Below are 23,842 nucleotides of genomic sequence, written 5' to 3'. Positions count from 1 at the left end.
CACAAGAACAGAGCAGAGTGATCATTCCTTTTGTGAAACAGAAGCAGTGTGTTGCCTAAAGAAATGACCATCATTGGCATGAGGGTGGTGGATAACAGAACATCTCTTTCTTTCCCTTTTCTATCTTTCTAATTGCGCAGGAAGGTGTGGCTGTGTAAGGAGGGGAGTCCCAGCTGTTCCATCACCCGAGCCTCGTTCTCCAATGAGAGATCCATTGACAAGGTGGAGCTCTTTGGCTTCAAGACACGCTTCTGAGGAACTCCCTTCATCCAACGCCACTCTAACCACACCCTCTCCAGTGCTTTTACCACATCAATGTCTCTGTGGGTACCACCTTATGTTTCTAAATGCATTGTTTCGTTCCCAACCTTTCGGGAAAAATACATTACAAAATGTCAAGATTGTTTGACATACCTAAATCGATTATGCAAACAGTTTGAAATTGTGTGACATTTAAAAAAAAGTAGAAGCTAATCCAAATAGTTGCTCATCCAAAAGTTGTTTTTCTCATAAATGCATTCCCCGTCTGAACATTTTGAATGTTACATTCAGGCTGGCAGAGCAGCATATATTGTCAGGCAGCTTTGTGCTTTGCAGATTCTCAATGCTTTTCTTCTGAACATGTAATGCTATAAATAAAACCATTCAAGCTCGATGTTATTATAATTCAATACACATGCACTATTAAATAGTTAATGGGGTTTTGGGGTGGCAGGGTAGCCTAGTGGTTAGAGCATTGGACTAGTAACCGAAAGGTTGCATGCAAGTTCATATCCCCGAGCTGACAAGGTACAAATCTGTCGTTCTGCCCCTGAACTGGCAGTTAACCCACTGTTCCTAGACCATCATTGAAAATAAGAATCTGTTCTTAACTGACTTGCCTAGTAAAATAAAAAAATGTGTCCCTTTAAGATAGAACCTTTTACTGTGTCTCTTTCCTACCTGGTCTCCTCTGGTCCTGAATAATGTTGTGTAAGGTCACGTGACTGTTTACCTAATCCAATTAAACACAGAGAAAGCCAGCCAGTCAGACTGCACCATCATGCTGAGTTGCCAAGACACAACTGGCCAAGTCAGGAGTATTGAATAACCCATTAGAGTTTGTGTGTGTGTGCGTGTCTGCTAACGTGCATGTGTGTCAGTGGAAGCTGCTGAGGGGAGGATGGCTCATAATAATAGCTGGAATGGGTTAAATGGAATGGCATCAAACACATGGAAACATGTTTGATACCACTCCATTCCAGCCATTATTATGAGCCATCCTCCCCTCAGCAACCTCAATTGGTGTGTATGCTTGTGTGTGTGTATGTTTGTGTGAGTGCCCGTGCGCGTGCATGCATCTGCATGATTTTCGGTTCATTAGACACGTAGGCCTATGTGTGTGTTTATCTCCACTTTCTTTCTCTCGTACAAATCATCTCGCTCTTTGTCTTTCGACACTATGTTGTTGACTCCCAGCTGCCCCTGCCCTGACCCCTCTCTACCTTGCCTTGTGCCAACACCATCTCGTCATCACCCAGTCAAGTCTACCCGAGTAACAACATCCATTCTGGTCTGCTTTTTACCCAGCATGCAGTGTGGTGGTAAATCCTCCATGTGAGCAGGAGCAGGGCAAAATCCTCTTATCTGACAGAGAAACTTGATTTGACCCAAGGGCTTATGATCCAATATTGAGCCCAGTCTCCTACTGCTCTGCATGGGAATACAGTCTCAGAGAGCGAGAAGCATACTGTACCTGAGTCTCTCTTCACAGCAGGAGGCTACTGTCCTTACAGCATTCATATGAACCTATCAGGACCCCTCCAGGGATAATGATGCTTGTTATAGATTTAGCTTTATCTAATCATGATATAGGGGCAGTGTTTTATCTAATTATGATATATGGACAGTGCTTTATGTAATTATGACATAGGGACATTGCTGTATCTAATTAAGATATATGGGCAGTGCTTTATCTAATTATGATATATAGGCAGTGCTTTATCTAATTATGATATATGGGCAGTGCTTTATCTAATTATGATATATGGGCAGTTCTGTATCTAATTATGATATAGGAGCAGTTCTGTATCTAATTATGATATATGGGCAGTGCTTTATCTAATTATGATATATGGGCAGTGCTTTATCTAATTATGATATATGGGCAGTGCTTTATCTAATTATGATATATGGGCAGTGCTTTATCTAATTATGATATATAGGCAGTAGTTTATCTAATTATGATATATGGGCAGTAGTTTATCTAATTATGATATATAGGCAGTGCTTTATCTAATTATGATATATAGGCAGTGCTTTATCTAATTATGATATATAGCCAGTGCTTTATCTAATTATGATATATAGGCAGTGCTTTATCTAATTATGATATATAGGCAGTGCTTTATCTAATTATGATATATAGGCAGTGCTTTATCTAATTATGATATATGGGCAGTGCTTTATCTAATTATGATATATAGGCAGTGCTTTATCTAATTATGATATAGAGTTAAATGTAAATGTAAATGTAGGGGCAGTGCTTTATCTAATTATGATATATGGGCAGTGCTTTATCTAATTATGATATATAGGCAGTGCTTTATCTAATTATGATATATAGGCAGTGTCAGGATTTGGCCAGGGTTGTTCTGGTTTTTGGTCACTAGATGCCCCCATTGTGCCTTTTGACCTTTTGTTTTCCCTTGATCCCCATTATTATTTGCACCTGTGCCTCGTTTCCCCTGATTGTTTTTAAACCCTTTGTTTTTCTCAGTTCTTTGCTCTGTGTTTGTATGTTAGCACCCAGCCCTAGTACTCTGTGAACTCTTGTTGATCCCGGTGGACTCGCTTGTGGAATTCAGTTTTTTTTGTTCTTGTTTGTTTGTTTTTGAGTATCTTTTGAGGCTTTTTGTGCTATACCTTCCACCTTGTGGATTTACCTTTTTGTCTTGGAGGATTACCTTTGTTCTTGTAGAATTCCTTTTGAGGTTGTGGAGTTACATGTTTTCCTGAAGAACTTCACTTTTTACTTCATTAAATACACCGTCTCAAGTACTGCTGTGTCTGCCTCATCTTCTGGGTTCTGCCGACTATTCGTGGCTCAGTTGGTTAAGTGACTGTTCCTCACTCCGGAGACCCGGGTTCGTAACCGGGTCTGACAGAAACACAGAGCCAAAAAATGAACCCAGAGGCAGCCAGTTCCCAGGACCTTGTTTCCATGCTGTCCCACCACCAGGAGACTGTCCAACGCCACGAAGCCTCCCTGGTTCAGCAAGAGGCCTTAATGGCTAGACATTCTCATCTTCTGTCGGAGATGCTGACTTCCATAAAGCAGATATCTGATCGACTTACCCAGGCAACAGTTCCTGTCCCAGTACCTCAGATTCACGTACCCATGGCAGTTAACCCTCTGGCTGAACCTCGTCTTCCACCTCCCCAACGGTTCTCAGGTGAACCAAGTGCTTGTAAAGGGTTTCTCCTTCGAGCTGCAACCCTCGTCGTTCCCCACCGACCGGTCTAAGATCGCATATATCATCACCCTGCTGTCGGAAAAAGCCCTGGCCTGGGCTACTGCTGTGTGGGATGCCCATAATTCCTGCTGTGCCAGCTACTCTGCCTTTGCTGAGGAATTCAAACGAGTGTTTCAAGGCCCAAGCAGTGGTCCTGACTCAGCCAAACAGCTCCTGACTCTCCACCAAGGTCGGCGCAGCGTGACGGACTATGCCATCCAGTTCCGCATGGTGGCTGGAACAACGAGGCGCTCACGGTGTGCTTTCTGAAAGGCCTTTCCAACACTATCCAAGATGAACTGGCCACTCGGGAACCACCGGACAATCTCGAGTCCCTGATCAAGTTGGCCTCACGCATTGACCAGCGTCTGAGAGAGAGAGAACTCAACCGTAGACCTCTAGCCCCTATCAGTCCCAGCTCCGAGTCCCCACCTTTATCCTAGCTGGCTCCACCGGAACCCATGCAGATTGGATGCATCTCCCAGGCTGAGAGAGACCGCCGGATGAGGGAGCGACGCTGTCTATATTGCGGCAAACCGGGCCATTTCCGTTCCACGTGTCCCGGGCTCCAGGGAAACGCTCTGTCCCGTACAGACCGGGGGGAACTGTAACGGGAAACATAAGCCCCTTCCTATCCGTCCAACTCCCGTCTGCTCATTCCAGTCGCCCTTTCCTGGGACAACCACAAGCTTCACCTTCAAGCCTTGGTAGACTCTGGAGCCGCAGGTAACTTCATGGATGGTGTCTGGGCGAAGGAGAATGGCGTTCCCTCTGAACCTCTAAGTGACCCCATGAGGGTTACTACATTGGATGGATGGATTTTTGTGCTATACCTTCCACCTTGTGGATTTACCTTTTTGTCTTGGAGGATTACCTTTGTTCTTGTAGAATTCCTTTTGAGGTTGTGGAGTTACATGTTTTCCTGAAGAACTTCACTTTTTACTTCATTAAATACACCGTCTCAAGTACTGCTGTGTCTGCCTCATCTTCTGGGTTCTGCCGACTATTCGTGGCTCAGTTGGTTAAGTGACTGTTTCTCACTCCGGAGACCCGGGTTCGTAACCAGGTCCTGACAGGCAGTGCTTTATCTAATTATGATATATGGGCAGTGCTTTATCTAATTATGATATATGGGCAGTAGTTTATCTAATTATGATATAGGCAGTGGTTTATCTAATTATGATATATAGGCAGTGGTTTATCTAATTATGATATATGGGCAGTGCTTTATCTAATTATGATATGGGCAGTAGTTTATCTAATTATGAGATATGGGCAGTGCTTTATCTAATTATAATATATGGGCAGTGCTTTATCTAATTATGATATATGGGCAGTAGTTTATCTAATTATGATATATGGGCAGTGCTTTATCTAATTATGATATATGGGCAGTGCTTTATCTAATTATGGTGTAGGGTCAGTGCTTTATCTAATTATTATTTATGGGCAGTGCTTTATCTAATTATGATATATGGGCAGTGCTGTTTAATATCATAGACAGACAGGTTTGGAAAGTGGGGGTTTCTTGGTCAACGACTAATTGTTTAAGTGCCCTTTGAAGCCTCATGTGAAGGTTTTTTCCCGGTCTCAGATGATTGGATAAAAGCCTTTAGTCTCCACTACGCCCCACCCCCACCCTTCAGACAGGATCTCATATAGTAAAGATCAGTGGCACACTTAAAGTGACCAGGTAGCCTAAGCAGTCCCATTTCCTCAAGTCCATTACTACACTTGGGAACGGGGGTGTAATGGCCACTTAACAACAGGGTGGAATGGAGAGACTGACCAAGGTAACTTCTTGATACAGCAGTATGATAACCCCACCAGTGCACACACATCACACCCACACAAGTCTCACTTATGCTTCAATGTTCAGTCACAAGATGCTCTCCACCCACTCATAACAGTATGTTATACACTGAGTGTACAAAACATTATGACTGACCGGATGAATCCAGGTTAAAGCTATGATCCCTTATTGATATCACTTATTAAATCCACTTCAATCAGTGTCGATGAAGGGGAGGCGACAGGTTAAGTAATATGTTTAAGCCTTGAGACAATTCAGACATGAATGGTGTATGTGTGCCATTCAGAGACAAAATATTTAATTGCCTTCAACGGGGTATGGTACTGTAGGTGCTAGAACAGGTCCACCGATTTGTGTCAAGAACTGCACCGCTGCTGGGTTTTTCACGCTCAACAGTTTCATGTGTGTATCAAGAATGGTCCACCATCCAAAGGACATGCAGCCGACTTGACACAACTGTGGGAAGTGTTGGAGTCAACATGGGCCAGCATCCCTGTGGAACGTTTTCGACACCCCGATGATTTCAGGCTGTTCTGATGACAAAAGGCGTTCCAACTCAATATTAGGAAGGTGTTCCTATTGTTTTGTACACTCAGTGTATAACTCCTCAGTCTAAAGAGCTGTCTGTCCATTGTTTTCTACAGTACAGTGTTTGTCCCTGATATATTGCAATGCTCAGTAAATCATTCCTAACTGTGTCCAGTCCAAAACACACCACCTTCATGATGTTCTCAGTACCCTCTCTCTCCCAGTGTGAGTAGGCTGGGTGCGATGCGGAGTGTGTTGCCATGCCACCCATTCCCAGGACCTTTCTCACTGGAGCCTCTGCAAGGACAAAGGAGGAGGCCATCTGATTGGAGGTGGCCAAAAGCAGTGGATTTATGTCCCATGTGAATTGGACATGCACCACTAGAGAACCACTCATTTAGGCCCCAATCCGCTACAGTTACATAACCTATACAATCCCCCATTCAACACAGTCTTCAGCCTTTGTCTGTGTGGTGTGGTATTTATCCCAGTCCTGGCGTTTCCATGACAATGAGTAAGCGGTGTGGCATTGAATCACAGGCTGTGTATTGTAACTGTACGTTAATAGCCACCAGTGGTGCTCTACATGGAAACAGTACAGGGGCAACTCTCCTCTCTGGAAAAAGCTATCCATCACTAATGGGGAGAAAAGGGCACATTGCTGCTTGTGTCGTGGCTACAGTGTAGGAGTACACACACACACACACACACACACACACACACACACACACACACACACACACACACACACACACACACACACACACACACACACACACACACACACACACACACACACACACACACACACACACACACACACACACACACACGCACGCGCACTAAATGCACACTAAATAGGACTGTGAACATACCCGCTCTCACATACAGTATGTACAACAACAAAAAAGCCCACACATCCTCCTACTCAGATACTATGAAATGTGACAAAACACTATTATATAAGAAGAGCTATACAAGGAACAAGGGGACAGTCTTTAGCCCATCAGGTAAGAGATCAACTTGTTGCATATGTTAATAATATATATATCCCCTCACCATCGAGAAACACTCTGTAGCTCCGTCGTGTCTGACTGTGTGCATTGTTCAGTGTTTGGCTTTCATGCTTATTAGTCTCCCACAGTCTGCGCCATCACTGACACAAAGCCATGCTGCCTGAGGGCCAGTATTTCATTACCAGTCATTCTGTCAAAGGTCCTCACTGAAAGCCCCCCATCTGATTGCATCAACATAGAACCAGCTCCAACATAGAACCAGTAATTATGTTATATTCAGCCAAATATTTTAATTATATTGTAAGTAAATGTATTGACCATCGTCTTGTCTCTATTTTGGAGTAATGCAGTGATATTCCATGGTCATGCCATCAAATGCCCACTGTCTTGAAGCCAAGCGCAGGCGGATGGAGGCAGAGAGAGAAAAGAGGAGAGGAGTGATCAGAGTGGAGCAACACCGTGCACCCAGACCACCCACTCTCTTCACTCAGCGCTGTGCCACGTCTGAAATCAGACGTAGAATATCTGCCCCCTCGACCTCTTCACTCTGCTCTTCTCTTCTCTCTTCCTCTTCTTTCTCCTCTTCCACTTCACACACAGGCCACTTCCATGGCAACCAACAGAGCCAACTCACACCAGTGGCCATGGTAACCAAACCATGTGGAAGGGTTTCGGAGAAACTAGAAGTGCTGAGGCCTTTTCCATCCTGTCTCTCTATCTCCTAGCACTCCTTACAAAAGGGCTTCGCAATCAGCTGCTACATAATAAAGGAGCTAGGATCTGATGAATATCCCACAAAGAATGATATTGGTCATATTGTTGTGTGGGTAAACTCAATGGCAATGCAGACTCTTAATTGGAAAACTGTGCTATATCTTTTTAAGTGGTCGAAGAAATCAAACCAAAGCAAATGCTATCTGTCACGTGTCGTATACAACAGGTGCAGACCTTACCGTGAAATGCTTACTTACCAGCCTTTAACCAACAATGCAGTTTTAAGAAAATATGGGCGAAGAAAATATTTACTCATTAAACTAAAGTTTAAAAAAGTAACACAATAAAATAACAATAATGAGGCTATATCCAGGGGGAACCGGTACCGAGTCAATATGCGGGGTTACAGGTTAGCCGAGGTAATTGAGGTAATATGTACAAGTAGGTAGGGGTAAAGTGACTATGCATAGATAATAAACAGAGAGTAGCAGCAGTGTCAGCAGAGGCGTCACTGCAAAAAGTCTGGGTAGCTATTAGTTTAATTGTTCAGCAGTCTTATGGCTTGTGTGTAGAACCTGTTAAGGAGCCTTTTGGACTTGGCGCTCTGATACCGCTTGCCGTGTGGTAGCAGAGAGAACAGTCTATGACTTGGATGGCTGTAGTCTTTGAGCCTTCCTCTGACACCGCCTAGTATAGAGGTCCTGCTACCCTCTGTAGTTGCCATACCAGGCGGTGATGCAACCATGCTGTCGATGGGGCAGCTGTAAAACCTTTTGAGATCCTGGGGACCCATGCCAAATCTTTTCAGTCTCCTTAGGGTGAATAGGCGTTGTCGTGCCCTCTTCATGACTGTGTTGGTGTGTGTGGACCAGGTTAATTCATTAGTAATGTGGACACCAAGGAACTTGAAGCTCTCGACCAGCTCCACTACTGCCCTGTCGTTGTGAATGGGGGCGTGTTCGGCCCTCCTTTTCCTGTAGTCAACGATCAGCTCCTTTGTCTTGCTCACGTTGAGGGAGAGGTTGCTATCCTGGCACCACACGACCAGGTCTCTGACCTCCTCCCAATAGGCTGTCTCATCGTTGTCGATGATCAGGCCTACCACCGTTTTGTCATCAGAAAACGTAATGATGGTGTTGGAGTCGTGCTTGGCCACGCAGTCGTGGGTGAACAGGGAGGACAGGAAGGGACAAAGCACGTGAAAGCAGGGCATCACTTAGTGGTGTCAAAACATTGAGAAAGTTCCCCCTCACTCTGTACTGTTTGTACACTGCTCTGATTCATTTCTTATGGAATGAGTCTGATGTATGCCAGACTTTCCAACCAAATCCCATTATGTCACTGCTTTGGCTGACAGAAGCTCAACATGACCACAAAAACACAGTCTTTTCTCCCTCTCTATGGGTCCCTCATTACCAGTGACCAAACATTCTCAGTGCCTCCACAGTAAGCTCTAAATGATAAAAGTTATTATCCATCCATACCAAACATACATCTATGTTTTTACCCTTCTCTCTATATTACCATACATCGGGGGCGGACATCGTCAACACATCACTTCACCTGTCGTTAAGAGTGTGCTGAGAGGAAACGGTTGCTAGGCAACTTACAAACGTTCCCAGCTAAGGCCAACTTTCTTGTATCAACAGTTCACAGTGATTTCATTGTGGGGGCGGTATTAGTAAAGCTGAGAATATATATATTGTCACCTTGCTTGAGCTATCATTTGAATATACAGTATTTTGCTTCATCTAAGTCTATTGTGCAAAAGCAAAGCTGGGAGCAATTACTGAACATTTTCTGTGCTGTAAACTATGTGGAAAATGGAGTAGTCCTTTGTTCTCTCGCAAGTCTGACCTAAGTGAAAGTCATTTTCTTGTAATGTGGTTCAGACTAGAGAAAGGCATAACCAGCCCTGTGTTAGGTTGGTTTGATCGATTGCTTTGACATGGGTGATGTTTAATTCCTATTCACTCCTATTTGCTGTTGGACAGAAGACGGACCTCTGGCCCTCTCACAGTCTCTCGTTTCATAACAAACATGGCAGTGCCTGTTCACTATGGTGTCTGGTGTCTGAATGGAAATACTCTATGTCATCATGAACACTGCTGTCTCCTTAAGCTGACCAGATCCAATTCAGCCAGAGAGAATTATAGGACCCCCTCAAGGTCATCCAGAAAAGTTATCTTGAGAAGTAAGTTGATATGGTTCCAACTACATTCTGTAAGAGGAACAGTGGTAGTCTCTTCAAATACGATATCTATCTACAGTGCATTAGGAAAGTATTCAGACCCCTTGACTTTTTCAACGTTTTGTTACGTTACAGCCTTATTCTAAAATATTTTCCTTATCAATCTACACACAATACCACATAATGACAAAGCAAAAACTTTTTGGGGTGCAAATGCATTAAACATTTAGAACTGAAATACCTTATTTCCATAAGTATTCAGACCCTTTGCTATGAGACTGAGATTGAGCTCATGCGCATCCTGTTTCCATTGATCATCCTTGAGATGTTTCTACAACTTCATTGGAGTCCACCTGTGGTAAATTCAACTGATTGGACATTATTTTGAAAGGCACACACCTGTCTATATAAGGTCCCACAATTGACAGTGCATGCCAGAGCCATGAGGTCAAAGTAATTGTCCATAGAGCTCCGAGACAGGATTGTGTAGGGGCACAGATCTGGGAAAGAACACAGTGGCCTCCATCATTCTTAAATGGAAGAAGTTTGGAACCACCCAGACTCTTCCTAGAGCTGGCCGCCAGACCAGACTGAGCAATCGGGGGAGAAGGGCCTTGGTCATGGAAGAGACCAAGAAATCGATGGTCACTCTGACAGAGCTCCAGAGTTTCTCTGTGGAGATGGGAGAACCTTCCAGAAGGGCAATCATTTCTGCAGCACTTCACCAATCAGGCCTTTATGGTAGAGTGGCCAGACGGAAGCCACTCCTCAGTAAAAGACACATGACCGCCCGCTTGGAGTTTGCCAAAAGGCACCTAAGGGACTCTCAGACCATGAGAAACAAGCTTCTCTGGTATGATGAAACCTAGATTGAACTCTTTGGCCTGAATGCCAAGTGTCACATCTGGAGGAAACCTGGCACCACCCCTACGGTGAAGCATGGTGGTGGAAGCAGGGACTGAGAGACTAGTCAGGATCGAGAGAAAGATGAATGGAGCAAAGTACAGAGAGATCCTTGATGAAAACCTAAGACGAAGGTTCACCTTCGAACAGGACAACGACCCTAAGCACACAGCCAAGACAACACATGAGTGGCTTCAGGACAAGTCTCTGAATGACCTTGAGTGACCCAGAGAGACCCCGGACTTGAACCCGATCTAACATTTCTGGAGAGACCTGAAAATAGCGGTGCAGCAACGCTCCCCATCCAACCCGAAGAGCTTGAGAGGATCTGCAGGCAAGAATGGGAGAAACTCCCCAAATACAGGTGTGTCAAGCTTTTAGCGTCATACCCAAGAAGACTCGAGGCTGTAATCGCTGCCAAAGGTGCTTCAACAACGCACTGAGTGAAAAGTCTGAATACTTATGTAAATGTGATATTTCAGTCATTATGGGGTATTGTGTGTAGATTGATGAGGGGAAAAACGTTAATACATTTTAGAATAAGGCTGTAACGTAACAAAATGTGGAAAAAGTCAAGGGGTCTGAATACTTTCCGAATGCACTGTCAAAAAATAGAAAACTCAAGGAGTCTAATTTCTAAATATGTTCATTATCCTAATTGTATTAACCAAGTGATAAGGTATAGTAACAACAACAAATCAGTGGTCCTCAAATGGACTTAAGCATGGACTTGTCTGGTAGCAATTACTGCATTGTTTTGTGATCCAGATGTGAGGCCATAGGACTGGGATTACTCATACTTCCACAGTGAGCGCAACATCCACCACAGAGCAACAATGTCTGTCTGAGTGTTGCTGTCACTGACTCCACAGCAGGAGGGACTAATTTCTGCCTGCTGGACAGTTCCAGGACTGCAGCCAAGATGGCTTTTCCTGGTAAACACATCGTCATGACAACCATACTTCGATCTAGCACAGAGATGAGTTACAAATGTTACCTTTCCTTCTGTATTTATTGAAAGCATAGTAGGCCTACTGTAAATTATGTGAGAATACTTTACATACATAATGAGCATGACAATGTCTGAATAAGTTACTGCAGAGAAGAGAAAGCACATTAACAGACTACATATACTTCACTCCATGTAAAGAGGTTGGACCCTGTCCACTCAGACCCTTCAGCGTGCACATGCATGCACGCGCCCCATGTGAGGAAACGGGATGTCCTGACCCAAGCTTGTCTCACTTTCTCAACTCCAGATGTTGGAAGCAGTGGATGCTCATCAGAACCAGAGATGTGAGAAAATGGTGTGTTCAAACAGATGGTTCTGAACCTCTGTCCAGAGCTATACCCCATACGGAGCATTAACAGACATACAACTCTCCTGCTGTAATACCTCCAGCTGACACCAGGCCCATGGCCCTGCGTGTCACAGTACCACTGACTCTGCAGCAGCTGGGCTACACACACTGTACTCCTCTAGTGGACTCATTTTTTGAGTTGTTATACTTTTGTATGACTATTTGTTAAACAGTTTTCTAGATAAAGTATTTATGATATACAAAACACATATGGTGGGAATCTTGAAAGCTTCTTGTGACCGTGTCAGAGTTGCTTCACGTACAGTGTTTTCTGTCATCAAATCAAAAATAATCGAATCCAAATCATATTTATTGGTCACATTCACGTGTTTAGCAGATGTTATTGCGGGTGTAGCGAAATGCTTGTGCTTCTAGCTCCAACAGTGCAGTAATATCTAACAGTTTCACAACATATACCCCAAATACATGTACATCTAATTAAGGAATGGATTAAGAATATATATATATATACATATATGTCAGGGCTGTATTGGACTAAGATACAGTGGCATAGTATAGAGTACGATATATACATATGAGATGGGTAATGCAATATTTACACACAATTAAAGTGACTAAGATACCGTAGAATAGTATATAGTACAGTTTACACATATGAGATGAGTAATGCAAGATACGGAGACATTATTAAAGTGGCTAGTGTTTCATTTCCTTAAACAGATTCTGTGACACAGTCCATTACTTTGCAGTACCTGTACCTCATTCACATGTTTAGGATTTCTTTGTTCTCACTATAACCATTTAATGCATTAAAATGATGGCTAAACATTCTCTCATATTTTGTAATGTCTCTCTATTTTGATGGAGAATAAACACGAAAGCTAATTCCTAGAGACATAATTGGATTTGTTTTTTGGAAATCTTTCTTCTGGGCTGCCTGTTTCTCCTTTTGGGGTTTTCTATAACACACCGTTTTTAAAATCTGCCTATAAAACATCATCTACATCTGAATGTATCATTAAACCACAGAATCTTTGAGGAATTTCCACAAAGTATTTCCAATGTGTAGGCCCCTTTAGGTTCCATGAGTCCACTCTGGTGACTCTTTAGTACTCACACAATTTTCTTTGGCTTGAGCTGTTACCAGTCCTGATTTAATTTAGTTTAATAATTCTCAGCTGGTATAAATGTATGTAACATGATACATTTAATTAACCCTTCCCTTTAAACATGTCAATTTCACCCGCAACTGAGTTTTTAAATCACTAAAATACTATTTAACAAAAACAAATCCACCATGACCCTTCATCTAGTCCTCTAGGTAATAACCTTGTAAAACGACGGAAAAAAAAACACTACTCTGTACTTGACCTGTAGTTGACTTGTATTTGACATGCAATTTGTCCTTTGACCTTGACCTTAGTGCTAGAGACTAATGGTTTTCTGTGCAGTAAAGGTCTCACCACGATGATCACAAGGATATAAGTATGCTATCCTTGGGATGTTCAGAGGCCGAGGGACAGATCTGAAGTTTGACCAGTGGTCAATACTTTAATGTACTACTTAAGTCGTTTTGGGGGGTATCTGTACTTTACTATTTATATTTTTGACAACTTTTACTTCACTACACTCTTATAAAAAAAGGGTTTCAAACGGGTTCTTCGGCTGTCCCCATAGGCAAACCCTTTTTGGTTCAAGGCAGTACCCTTTTTGGTTCCATGTAGATCCCTCTGTAGAAAGGGCTCTACGTAGAACCCAAAGGGGTTATTCAAATGGTTCTCCTAAGGGGACAGCTGAAGAATCCTTCTAGGTTCTAGATAGCACCCTTTTTTCTGAGTGTACTTTTTACTCCATACATTTTCCCTGACAGCCAAAAGTACTGGTTACGTTTTGAATGCTTAGCAGGACAGGAAAATGGTCCAATTCATGCACTTATCAAGAGAACATCCCTGGTCATCCATACGGCCTCTGATCTGGCAGAATCACTAAATGCTTCTTTTGTAAATTATGTCTGAGTGTTGGAGTGTGCCCCTGGCTATCTGTAGATTACAAAACAAACAATGGTGCCGTTTGGTTTGCTTAATATAAGTGTGAAATTATTTATACTTTTACTTTTGATACCTAAGTATATTTAAACCAAATACTTTTAGACTTTTACTCAAGTAGTATTTTACTGGGTGACTTTTAATTGAGTCATTTTCATTTTAAGTTACAGTATCATTACTTTTACTCAAATATGACCATTTTCTACTTCATCCACCACTGAAATTGACCCGGAGCATAACTCGTGTGGCATATAGCCTTTTCGAACATAAGGGCAGGGTTGAATTTCAGTGGCAGCATAGCGATATAGACCGCAATAAATCCTACTTTTATTTTCAAACAGGTCAATTAAATACCCAAATCACGCCTGTGGAGAGATGTTGACGAAGTAGCGCTGCGTAGAACCCACTTGGTGTGTGAATGAGACCTTGCGGGCGAAATCTCCGCCCCTTGTTGAGATTGTGCTGCAGTTGGCAGTGCTGTTGCAGCAAAGGAGGTGGAGAGGATTCTTCCATCAGGATTCTACGTTTTGGTCGTCCAGTCTCTGGCTTCGTGCTGTTTGCAGCCTTCTCCGCGGTGAAGTTCATTGCGAATTTGTTGATTGGTAAGTTTGATTATTTTATTGAGATAGGCTATTGGGTGGGTGCTCTTCTCGTTAATCTAAACTATGCGCAGATTAGGGTGCGAATAATTGTTTCATTGTATCTAGCATCAGTTGCAAAATATGGAAAGGGGACAGATTTTTTTATATCATCTTTGCTAGGGATGCAATCATACGTTGAAGTTGGTTCCTGTTCTTCTATTTACCCCGTAGACGTTGTTTTTTTGCTTATCAGATATCTATTGTATTTGTGCAGCATAGTGTTTTTGAAAAGGCCATTCAGAGCTTCTATGAATCAGTTAGCCACTTCGCAGTCACAGAAGTGCGCCATGTTAATATGGAGGGTTAAGAGTGTATAGATAACGGTATACACACAGGAGCCTACTGCCTTTTGAAGAGACGCAGGCGTAGTCGCCCTGTATGTAGACAGATTGCAACGCTGATTTCAAATTGAAATTGTGACATTCAAAGCAAAATCATAGAATGTATTATATTAACTGTGCGTAATGATATTGAATTGGCGCTCAGATGTAATTATATATTGATAACTTGAAACCATTATGTATAATATATTATAGGCGATAGGTATCCATCACTGTAGACATAATGTCACATCTTAATCAGTGCTGTCCGCTACATGTGGCGCGAGGCTACCCTTTGATGTTGTCGAGCTAAAAACATTCAGCGACTTCATGTCATTGGCACAATTTAAATCACACCCGAACTGCTAAAACTACCATTTGGTGACAAAAATCCCCCATTTGCCTCACATCTTCACAGTTTGGTGTCAAACTAGGTTGTATCTATATTGAGCGAAGTGGGCTTTGAGGCCCTTTAATTGGTTACGAACGCCTTGTGATTATGAGACATCCATGGGCTTTGCTCGCCCGAGTTGCACTGACTGTCGTGATGCAGCTCGGTCGTAAATCATTGCTCTGCTGCAGCATCACTATTGGAAGTAAGCGGGCCTCTTTCTATTGAATATTAATATTTACCACACCATGTCACAAACCCGTAATACCCATTTAGAGTATGGGATACTGCTCCATTAAGCCATCCAAGAGGAAACAGTAATGCGCATAGGCTATACGTCAATAGGTCTCTGCTCAGTTGTTAGGACGGCTAGCATCATAGGCGGTTGGCCTACTTGTGAACCCTTGGTGATAGTTTATGGTTCGCTGTGCTCTAGTATGAGTATGACTGTGATTAGAATAATCAAAGAGTGTATCTTCCAGTTATCTCTATCTGTCTTTGTCTCCATCTTCTCTTGTTTTCTACATATGAACCAGAGCAGTATGTGTTGCAACAGTATTTAGTGCAGCCACTGGGTAACGCAGTTTCTTTGGACTTCGGACCCCCTGCCAAAAATATTTAATAAAATTGAATGCATCAGCCCGACAGCCACTCAAAGTATGGACTACTGATCACTGTCCATGGTGCTGAAATTGCGACATGTCTATGCGACTGCCGATCAAATCGATAATGGGCTTTCTGTGGTACCAGGGCGTGTACCCTATAGCTTTGCTTTAGCTAAAGGATACATGTTTATTGGTAGGCCTATTGGGTGATTATTTTCTCATGTTAAGCCTAACATTTCATAAAGCTATAGTACCTCAAAGGCTGCGTTTTAGACTGCTGTCTGGTGGCAATAATGTAATTACTTGTTCATAATTAAACCTGGAAATTCAAACATTGCAGATTGTGAAATGTATTTTTTTAAACAAAAAAAGCATACAAAAGCATATGAATTAGCATACTAATTAGTACTGATTAGCATACTAATCAGCAACCAATAGATGTAAAAAAAATATATACAACTGTCCTGTATAGCCTACCTAAACCTGCATTGCACAAGTCGTCCTTGCACGCTCTCCCAGCTTGGATAGAAAGTTGTTGTGCATACAACCAGTTTATTATTCAAATAAAAAAAATAAAACACTAGCTTGTTTCATTATGCAGTGTAACCTACTATCTATAGTGCCTTCGGAAAGTATTCACACCCCTTGGCTTTTTCCATATTTTGTTGTGTTTTGTTGTGTTGTGTCGGAATTTAAAATGAATTACATTTAGATATTTGTCACTGACCTACACACAATACCCCATAATGTCAAAGTTGAAATGTTTAAAAATATATATTTTACAAAAAAAAAAAAAAAAAAAAGCTTAAATGACTTCAGTCGATTAGTATTCAACCCCTTTGTTATGTCAAGGCTAAACAAGTTCACGAGTAAACATTTGCTTAACAAGTCACATTATACGTCATACATTGTATTTAACATGATTTTTGAATGACTACCCCATCTCTGTACCCCACACATTCAATTATCTGGTCCCTCAGTCGAGCAGTGAATTTCAAACACATATTCAACCACAAAGACCAGGGAGGTTTTCCAATGCCTTGTATAGAAGGGCACCTATTGGTAGGTGGGTACAAAAAAAGCAGACATTGAATATCCCTTTGAGCATGGTGAAGTTATTAAATACACTTTGGATGGTGTATCAATACGCCCAGTCACTACAAAGATACATGCATCCTTCCTAACTCAGTTGCCAGAGAGGAAGGAAACCGCTCAGGGATTTCACCATGAAGCCAATGGTGACTTTAAAACAGCTACAGAGTTGAATGGCTGTGTTAGGAGGAAACTGAGGATGGATAAACAACATTGTTGGTCCCATGTTTCATGAGCTGAAATAAAAGATCCCAGACATTTTCCATACACATAAAAAGCTTATTTCTCTCAAATGTTGTGCACAAATTTGTTTACATCCCTGTTAGTGAGCAGTTCTCCTTTGCCAAGATAATCCATCCACCTTACAGATGTGGCATTTCAAGAAGATGATTAAACAACATAATAATTACACAGGTGCACCTCGTGCTGGGGACAAAAAAGGCCACTCTAAAATGTGCAGTTTTGTCACACAACACAATGGCACTGATGTCTCAAGTTTTGAGGTTAACGTGCAATTGGCTTGCTGACTGCACAATTGTCCACTAGAGCTGTTGCCAAATAATGTGAAATTCTCTACCATAATCCATGTCCAAAGTTGTTTTAGAGAATTTGACAGTATGTCCAACTGGCCTCACGACCGCAGAGCACGTGTATGGCGTTATGTGAGCGAGCGGTTTTGTGGTTTGCTCAGTTCAACTTTGTGAACTGAGTGCCCCATGGTGGCAGTGGGGTTATGGTATGGGCAGGCATGAGCTTCGGACAGTGAACACAATTACATTTTATCAATGGCAATTTGAATGCACAGAGACACCATGATGAGATCTTGAGTCCCATTGTCGTGCTATTCATCTGCCGTCATATTTCAGCATGATAATACAAGGCTCCATGTCGCAAGAATCTGTACACAATTCCCGGAGGCTGAAAATGTCTGCATACTCACCAGACATGTCACCCATTGAGCATGTTTTGGATGCTCTAGATCAACATGTATGACAGCGTGTTCCAGTTCCAGCCAATATCCAGCAACACTCTCACAGTCATTGAAGAGGAGTGGATCAACAGTTGAACATCTCCGGAGAGACCTGCAAATAGCTGTGCAGCAACACTCCCCATCCTATCTGACAGTGCTTGATAGGATCTGCAGCGAGGAATGGGAGAAATTCCCCAAATACAGGTTTGCCAGGCTTGTAGCGTCATACCCAAGAAGACTGGGATGTAATTGCTGCCAAAGGTGCTTCAACAAAGTACCTAGGAAAGGGTTTAAAATCTTATGTAAATGCGACATTTCAGTTTTTTTTTAATACATTTGCAAAAATCTCTAAACTTGTTTTTGCTTTGTCATTATGCGGTATTATGTTTTGATTGATGAGGAAAAAAATGACTTAATCTATTTTAGAATAAGGCTGTAATGTAACAAAATGTGGAAAAAGTCAAGGGGTCTGAATACTTTCCGAATGCACTGTACTAGAGGTCGACCGATTAATCAGAATGGCTGATTAATTAGGGCCGATTTCAAGTTTTCATAACAATCGGAAATCTGTATTTTTGGACGCCGATTTAGCCGACTTTTTAGTTAAAAAAATTAAATAATTGTTTTTTTACACCTCTATTTAACTAGGCAAGTCAGTTAAGAACACATTCTTATTTTCAATGATGGCCTAGGAACAGTGGGTTAACTGCCTTGTTCAGGGGCAGAATGACTGATTTTTACCTTGTCAGCTCGGGGATTCAATCTTGCAACCTTACAGTTAACGAGTGCAACGCTCTAACCACCTGCCTCTCATTGCACTCCACGAGGAGCCTGCCTGTTACGCGAATGCAGTAAAAAGCCAAAGTAAGTTGCTAGCTAGAATTAAACTTATCTTATAAAAAAACAATCAATCAATCATAATCACTAGTTATAACTACACATGGTTGATGATATTACTAGTTTATCTAGCGTGTCCTGCGTTGCATATAATCGATGCGGTTCGCATTTGCGAGAAAGGACTGTCGTTGCCCCAACGTGTACCTAACCATAAACATCAATTTCTTAAAATCAATACACAAGTAAATATTTTTAAACCTGCATATTTAGCTAACAGAAATCCAGGTTAGCAGGTAATATTAACCAGGTGAAATTGTGTAACTTCTCTTGCGTTCATTGCATGCAGAGTCAGGGTATATGCAACAGTTTGGGCAGTCTGGCTCGTTGCAAACTAATTTGCCAGAATCTTACGTAATTATGACATAACATTGATGGTTGTGCATTGTAACAGGAATATTTAGACTTATGGATGCCACCCGTTAGATAAAATACGGAACGGTTCCGTTTTCACTGAAAGAATAAAATTTCTTGTTTTCGAGATGATAGTTTCCGGATTCAACCATATTAATGACCTACGGCTCGTATTTCTGTGTGTTATTGTGTTATAACTAAGCCTATGATTTGATAGAGCAGTCTGACTGAGTGGTGGTAGGCACCAGCAGGCTCGTAAGCATTCATTCAAACAGCACTTTTGTGCATTTGCCAGCAGCTCAGTAGCCTAGTGCTTAGAGCGTTGGACTAGTAACCGAAAGGTTGCAAGTTCGAATCCCCGAGCTGACAAGGTACAAATCTGTCGTTCTGCCCCTGAACAGGCAGTTAACCCACTGTTCCTAGGCTGTCATTGAAAATAAGAATTTGTTCTTAACTGACTTGCCTCGTAAAATAAAAAAATGACTTCAAGCCTGTTAACTCCTGAGATTAGGCTGTTGTAACCAATGTGAAATGGCCAGCTAGTTAGTGAGGTGTGCGCTAATAGTGTTTCAAACGTCACTCACTCTGATACTTGGAGTGATTGTTGCTCTGCAAGGGCTGTGGCTTTTGTGGAGCGATGGGTAACGCTGCTTCGAGGGTGGCTGTTGTCGATGTGTTCCTGGTTCGAGCCCAGGTAGGGGCGAGGAGAGGGATGGAAGCTACAGTGTTACACTGGCAATACTAAAGTGCCTTTAAGAACATCCAGTAGTCAAAGGTATATGAAATACAAATCGTATAGAGAGAAATAGTCCTATAATTCCTATAATAACTACAACCTAAAACATCTTACCTGGGAATGTTGAAGACTCATGTTAAAAGAAACCACCATCTTTCATATGTTCTCATGTTCTGAGCAAGGAACTTAGACGTTAGCTTTCTTACATGGCACATATTGCACTTTTACTTTCTTCTCCAACACTTTGTTTTTGCATTATTTAAACCAAATTGAACATGTTTCATTATTTATTTGAGGCTAAATTTATTTTATTGATGTATTATATTAAGTTAAAATAAGTGTACATTCAGTATTGTTGTAATTGTTATTATTACAAATAAATAAAATAATAAAAACCATCCGATTAATCGGTATCGGCTTTTATCGGCCCGCCAATAATCGGCATCGGTAACGGCGTTGAAAAATCATAATCGGTCAACCTCTACACTGTACATCTCCACATATCTCCTTTAATAAAGTCAATCCAACACAGAATTTCCCTGTGAGTGGGTTTGGTTTCCCCATTAGTGGGTTTGGACTGACTTGTATAGCCTCACTCTATCCTATCCATCTATGGGACCCCTGGTCAGCTGTGCTGTGCAGCCCAGGCTGAGTGCTCTCCTCTGGTTGAGAATGGCTGTGGAGACTGGCATGACCTTGCCTTGTGGGATCTTCTCTGGCTCTCTATCCACAATTCTGTAAGTGGGTTCGAGCCCCATCGGGGAGGGGAAAGGAGGCATGTGCTGGAAATCTGCCAGCAGATAAGAAATGGAATAGTGCGACAGAGAACTAGTGCGTTTGCCCAACAGCACAGCCCTGGCTAAATATAGACCACTCTGTTTCAGCCGGGAAGGTATTCAGCATCGCCTCCACCTTTTCTCTCTTTTTTCTGCCCTTTTAGTTAATTCGATGGAGACTCTCTCTCTCGCCTCTTGTGGACTTGTCTGTATAAATGGAGAGATCGAAATTAATGGTTGAACGTGTTCTCAATGTTCTTTTCCTCTGTACCTTTTACCTCCCTTTCTTCTCCTGTCCTTTACATCAGGCTCTTTGGCATCCATTTCAGCAGGTTAATTCCCAGGCCGCCACCACTTTTATTATCACACAAGAGAGGACATTTTCCTCTTTTTATTTCCACTGTGCCGGACCCAGAACCTAAGTGAGGCATGTAAAACATGTCCAGTGCTGATCTTGCTTTGCCTCAAGTTCTAACCACAGAGAGTTATGAGAGGTCCAGGGATGACCTCTGACTTTACTACAGCTGTGCCCTGGGTGCCATCTATTCTAAACAACCTGTTGGAAGATTATGTATTATCACTGTTACGGTTGAAGTATGTATGTGTGTGTGTGTGTGTGTGTGTGTGTGTGTGTGTGTGTGTGTGTGTGTGTGTGTGTGTGTGTGTGTGTGTGTGTGTGTGTGTGTGTGTGTGTGTGTGTGTGTGTGTGTGTGTGTGTGTGTGTGTGTGTGTGTGTGTGTGTGCGTGTGTGTGTGTGTGTGTGTGATTTATGGGTTGTATGGAATCAGAAGGGAGTTGAATGAAGATAATGGTGTTGCAGTGGGCATTCTGGAATGTGGTGGGCAATGATAGTGTGTAGAGAGGCCTGGGCTGTGGAATGTGTGATGTTTGACAGGATGGCGGTGGCTGGACAGGAGCTTGGTGTTGGGCCAAATTTGTCTCTACTGCTCAATTAAAAACAGCTACTATTTTTCAATGGGTTTGGGTCTGAATATAAAACATCTCAGTCATGTTTATTCACTTATGGAATAAACATGACTATTCACACCAGGAAGTTTGTGTGAATACATTTTGTGTGCACACCCAAGGGCCCATGCATGGCCCTAGGCCTAGGATTCAATCTGTATCGCCGACGTTCTGCGTCTTGTAGCCAGATTGACATTTAAAGGCAATGTTCCTGTGTTAGCAGAGACTGCATTCATGGCAAACACTGCATACCGTTTAAATTTCAAGTGCGCTACAACACTGAACTTTGGCGATACTGATTGAATTCAGCCCTTATATTAAGAAGCAAAGTGGAATACAGCATCATTCTGTTGAATCTTACAGCAAGGAGGCGGAACTGCGCTGCTTGAGAGACAGAGGTCAAGGCTTGGTGTGTCTGGCCAGAGGAGAGAAGCGACAGAGGAAACTATAAAAACAGACGGCTGAGTGGCGTTTCAAAATAATGCATGCCATATCCATATTGCACATGTCAATGCTGTGATTTTTTATATGAATTTGGGATCTTTGGGATCTTAAGCACAAACAATTCATAACATATTGCACAAATTCGATTTGTAACATATCACACGAAATGGATGATGTAGTACACAAAACAATGGGTATTTGTTTTGGCTCATGAGCCCCAATTTAAAAACTACTGGCAGAAATTATACAAACATTTGAGAATGCATCTTTAATTGGGCAGCCCTATTTGTTGTGAATGTTTTGCGTTAACCTTCAGGCTTTTTCCTTTTGCTGATGGGGAACGATTTGCTTAGAGGGGGAGAGAGAGAAATGCGACATGACCTTCACTGGGATTACTTTAATTTGATTTTCATGTGGCCAAAGGCATGTCTGTTACATACAACATTAGCTGAAACCCTACAAACTCCCACATGTAGCAGCTCTGGGATAATGGTATAGAGTGGGAGTAAAACACTAGCCAAGGAGACATACACTCTTTGTTAATCTGTTCTATCTCTAAAGAATCATTCTGCAAACACCCCCACATAATGTCAACATAAGGAGATGAAAATGAAGCACCAATATACATTTGTTTCTTTTTCATTTTTGAGCTCATGAGATGTTTCGACACAGTTACATTTAAACAGAGTCCAAACCCCTCTGCTATGAATTCAGAGGCTTTGAGAGAGGGTGACATGAACGTGTTAATGGTAAAGTCAATGTGAAACCCAGTGTTTGCTCAGTACCTCTTTTACAGTGGCAAGAAAAAGTATGTGAACCCTTTGGAATTACCGGGAGTTCTGCATAAATCAATTGGTCATCAAAATTGATCTGACCTTCATCTAATCTGCCAGGCGGCAGGGTAGCCTAGTGGTTAGAGCATTGGACTAGCAACTGGAAGGTTGTGAGTTCAAACTCCCGAGCTGACAAGGTACAAATCTGTCATTCTGCCCCTGAACAGGCAGTTATCCCACTGTTCCTAGGCCATCATTGAAAATAAGAATGTTTTCTTAACTGACTTGCCTTAATTAAATAAAGGTAAAAAAATAAAATGTCACAACAATAGACAAACATAGTGTGCTTAAGCTAATAACACACAAATGACTGTATTTTCTTGTCTATATTGAGTACATTATTTAAACATTCACTGTGTAAGTTGGAAAAGGTATGTGAACCCCAAGGCTAATAACTTCTCCAAAAGCAAATGTAGTCAGGAGTCAGCTAACCTGGAGTCCAATCAATGAGCCGAGATTGGAGATGTTGGTTAGAGCTGCCTTGTCCTATAAAAAACAATCACAAAATTTGAGTTTGCTATTCACAAGAAGCATTGCCTGATTTGAACCATGCCTCGAACAAAAGATATCTCAGAAGACCCAAGATTAAGAATTGTTGACTTGCATAAAGCTGGAAAGGGTTAGAAAAGTATCTCTAAAAGCCTTAGTGTGCATCAGTCCACAGTAAAACAAATTGTCTATAAATGGAGAAAATTCAGCACTGTTTCCAAAGGGTTCACATACTTTTTCTTGCACTGTAGATAGAGGAGCTTCAGGAGGTTGTTGTGGATATTAGCTGTACAGGCAGAGCCCCA

The 23,842-nt window shown here is 42.0% G+C and overlaps 2 protein-coding genes across 5 annotated transcripts in view; both read left to right on the top strand.

The window, feature by feature from the left end:
• Positions 1 to 951, top strand: part of LOC124038320 (acylphosphatase-2-like) — a 78,934-nt gene extending 77,983 nt beyond the window's left edge. Inside the window, exon 3 of one of the 4 annotated variants that reach the window (XM_046354051.1) lies at positions 141 to 951. In XM_046354051.1, coding sequence (XP_046210007.1) covers positions 141 to 255 — 115 coding nt within the window. In that variant the 3' untranslated portion in view covers positions 256 to 951. The remainder of the gene's footprint in view (positions 1 to 140) is intronic. The other 3 variants (XM_046354053.1, XM_046354054.1, XM_046354052.1) reach the window with 3 other exon arrangements.
• A 13,527-nt stretch (positions 952 to 14,478) lies between these two features.
• Positions 14,479 to 23,842, top strand: part of LOC124038318 (spectrin beta chain, non-erythrocytic 1) — a 112,786-nt gene continuing 103,422 nt past the window's right edge. Inside the window, exon 1 of the mRNA XM_046354049.1 lies at positions 14,479 to 14,628. The gene's annotated coding sequence lies outside the window, so the exon portion shown is untranslated. The remainder of the gene's footprint in view (positions 14,629 to 23,842) is intronic.

The sequence above is a fragment of the Oncorhynchus gorbuscha genome, linkage group LG06 (genome assembly GCF_021184085.1).
Source record: "Oncorhynchus gorbuscha isolate QuinsamMale2020 ecotype Even-year linkage group LG06, OgorEven_v1.0, whole genome shotgun sequence".
Taxonomy (NCBI): Eukaryota; Metazoa; Chordata; class Actinopteri; order Salmoniformes; family Salmonidae; genus Oncorhynchus; species Oncorhynchus gorbuscha.
Note: the sequence above shows the minus strand (reverse complement) of the source record. Positions and strands in the feature narration are given on the sequence as shown.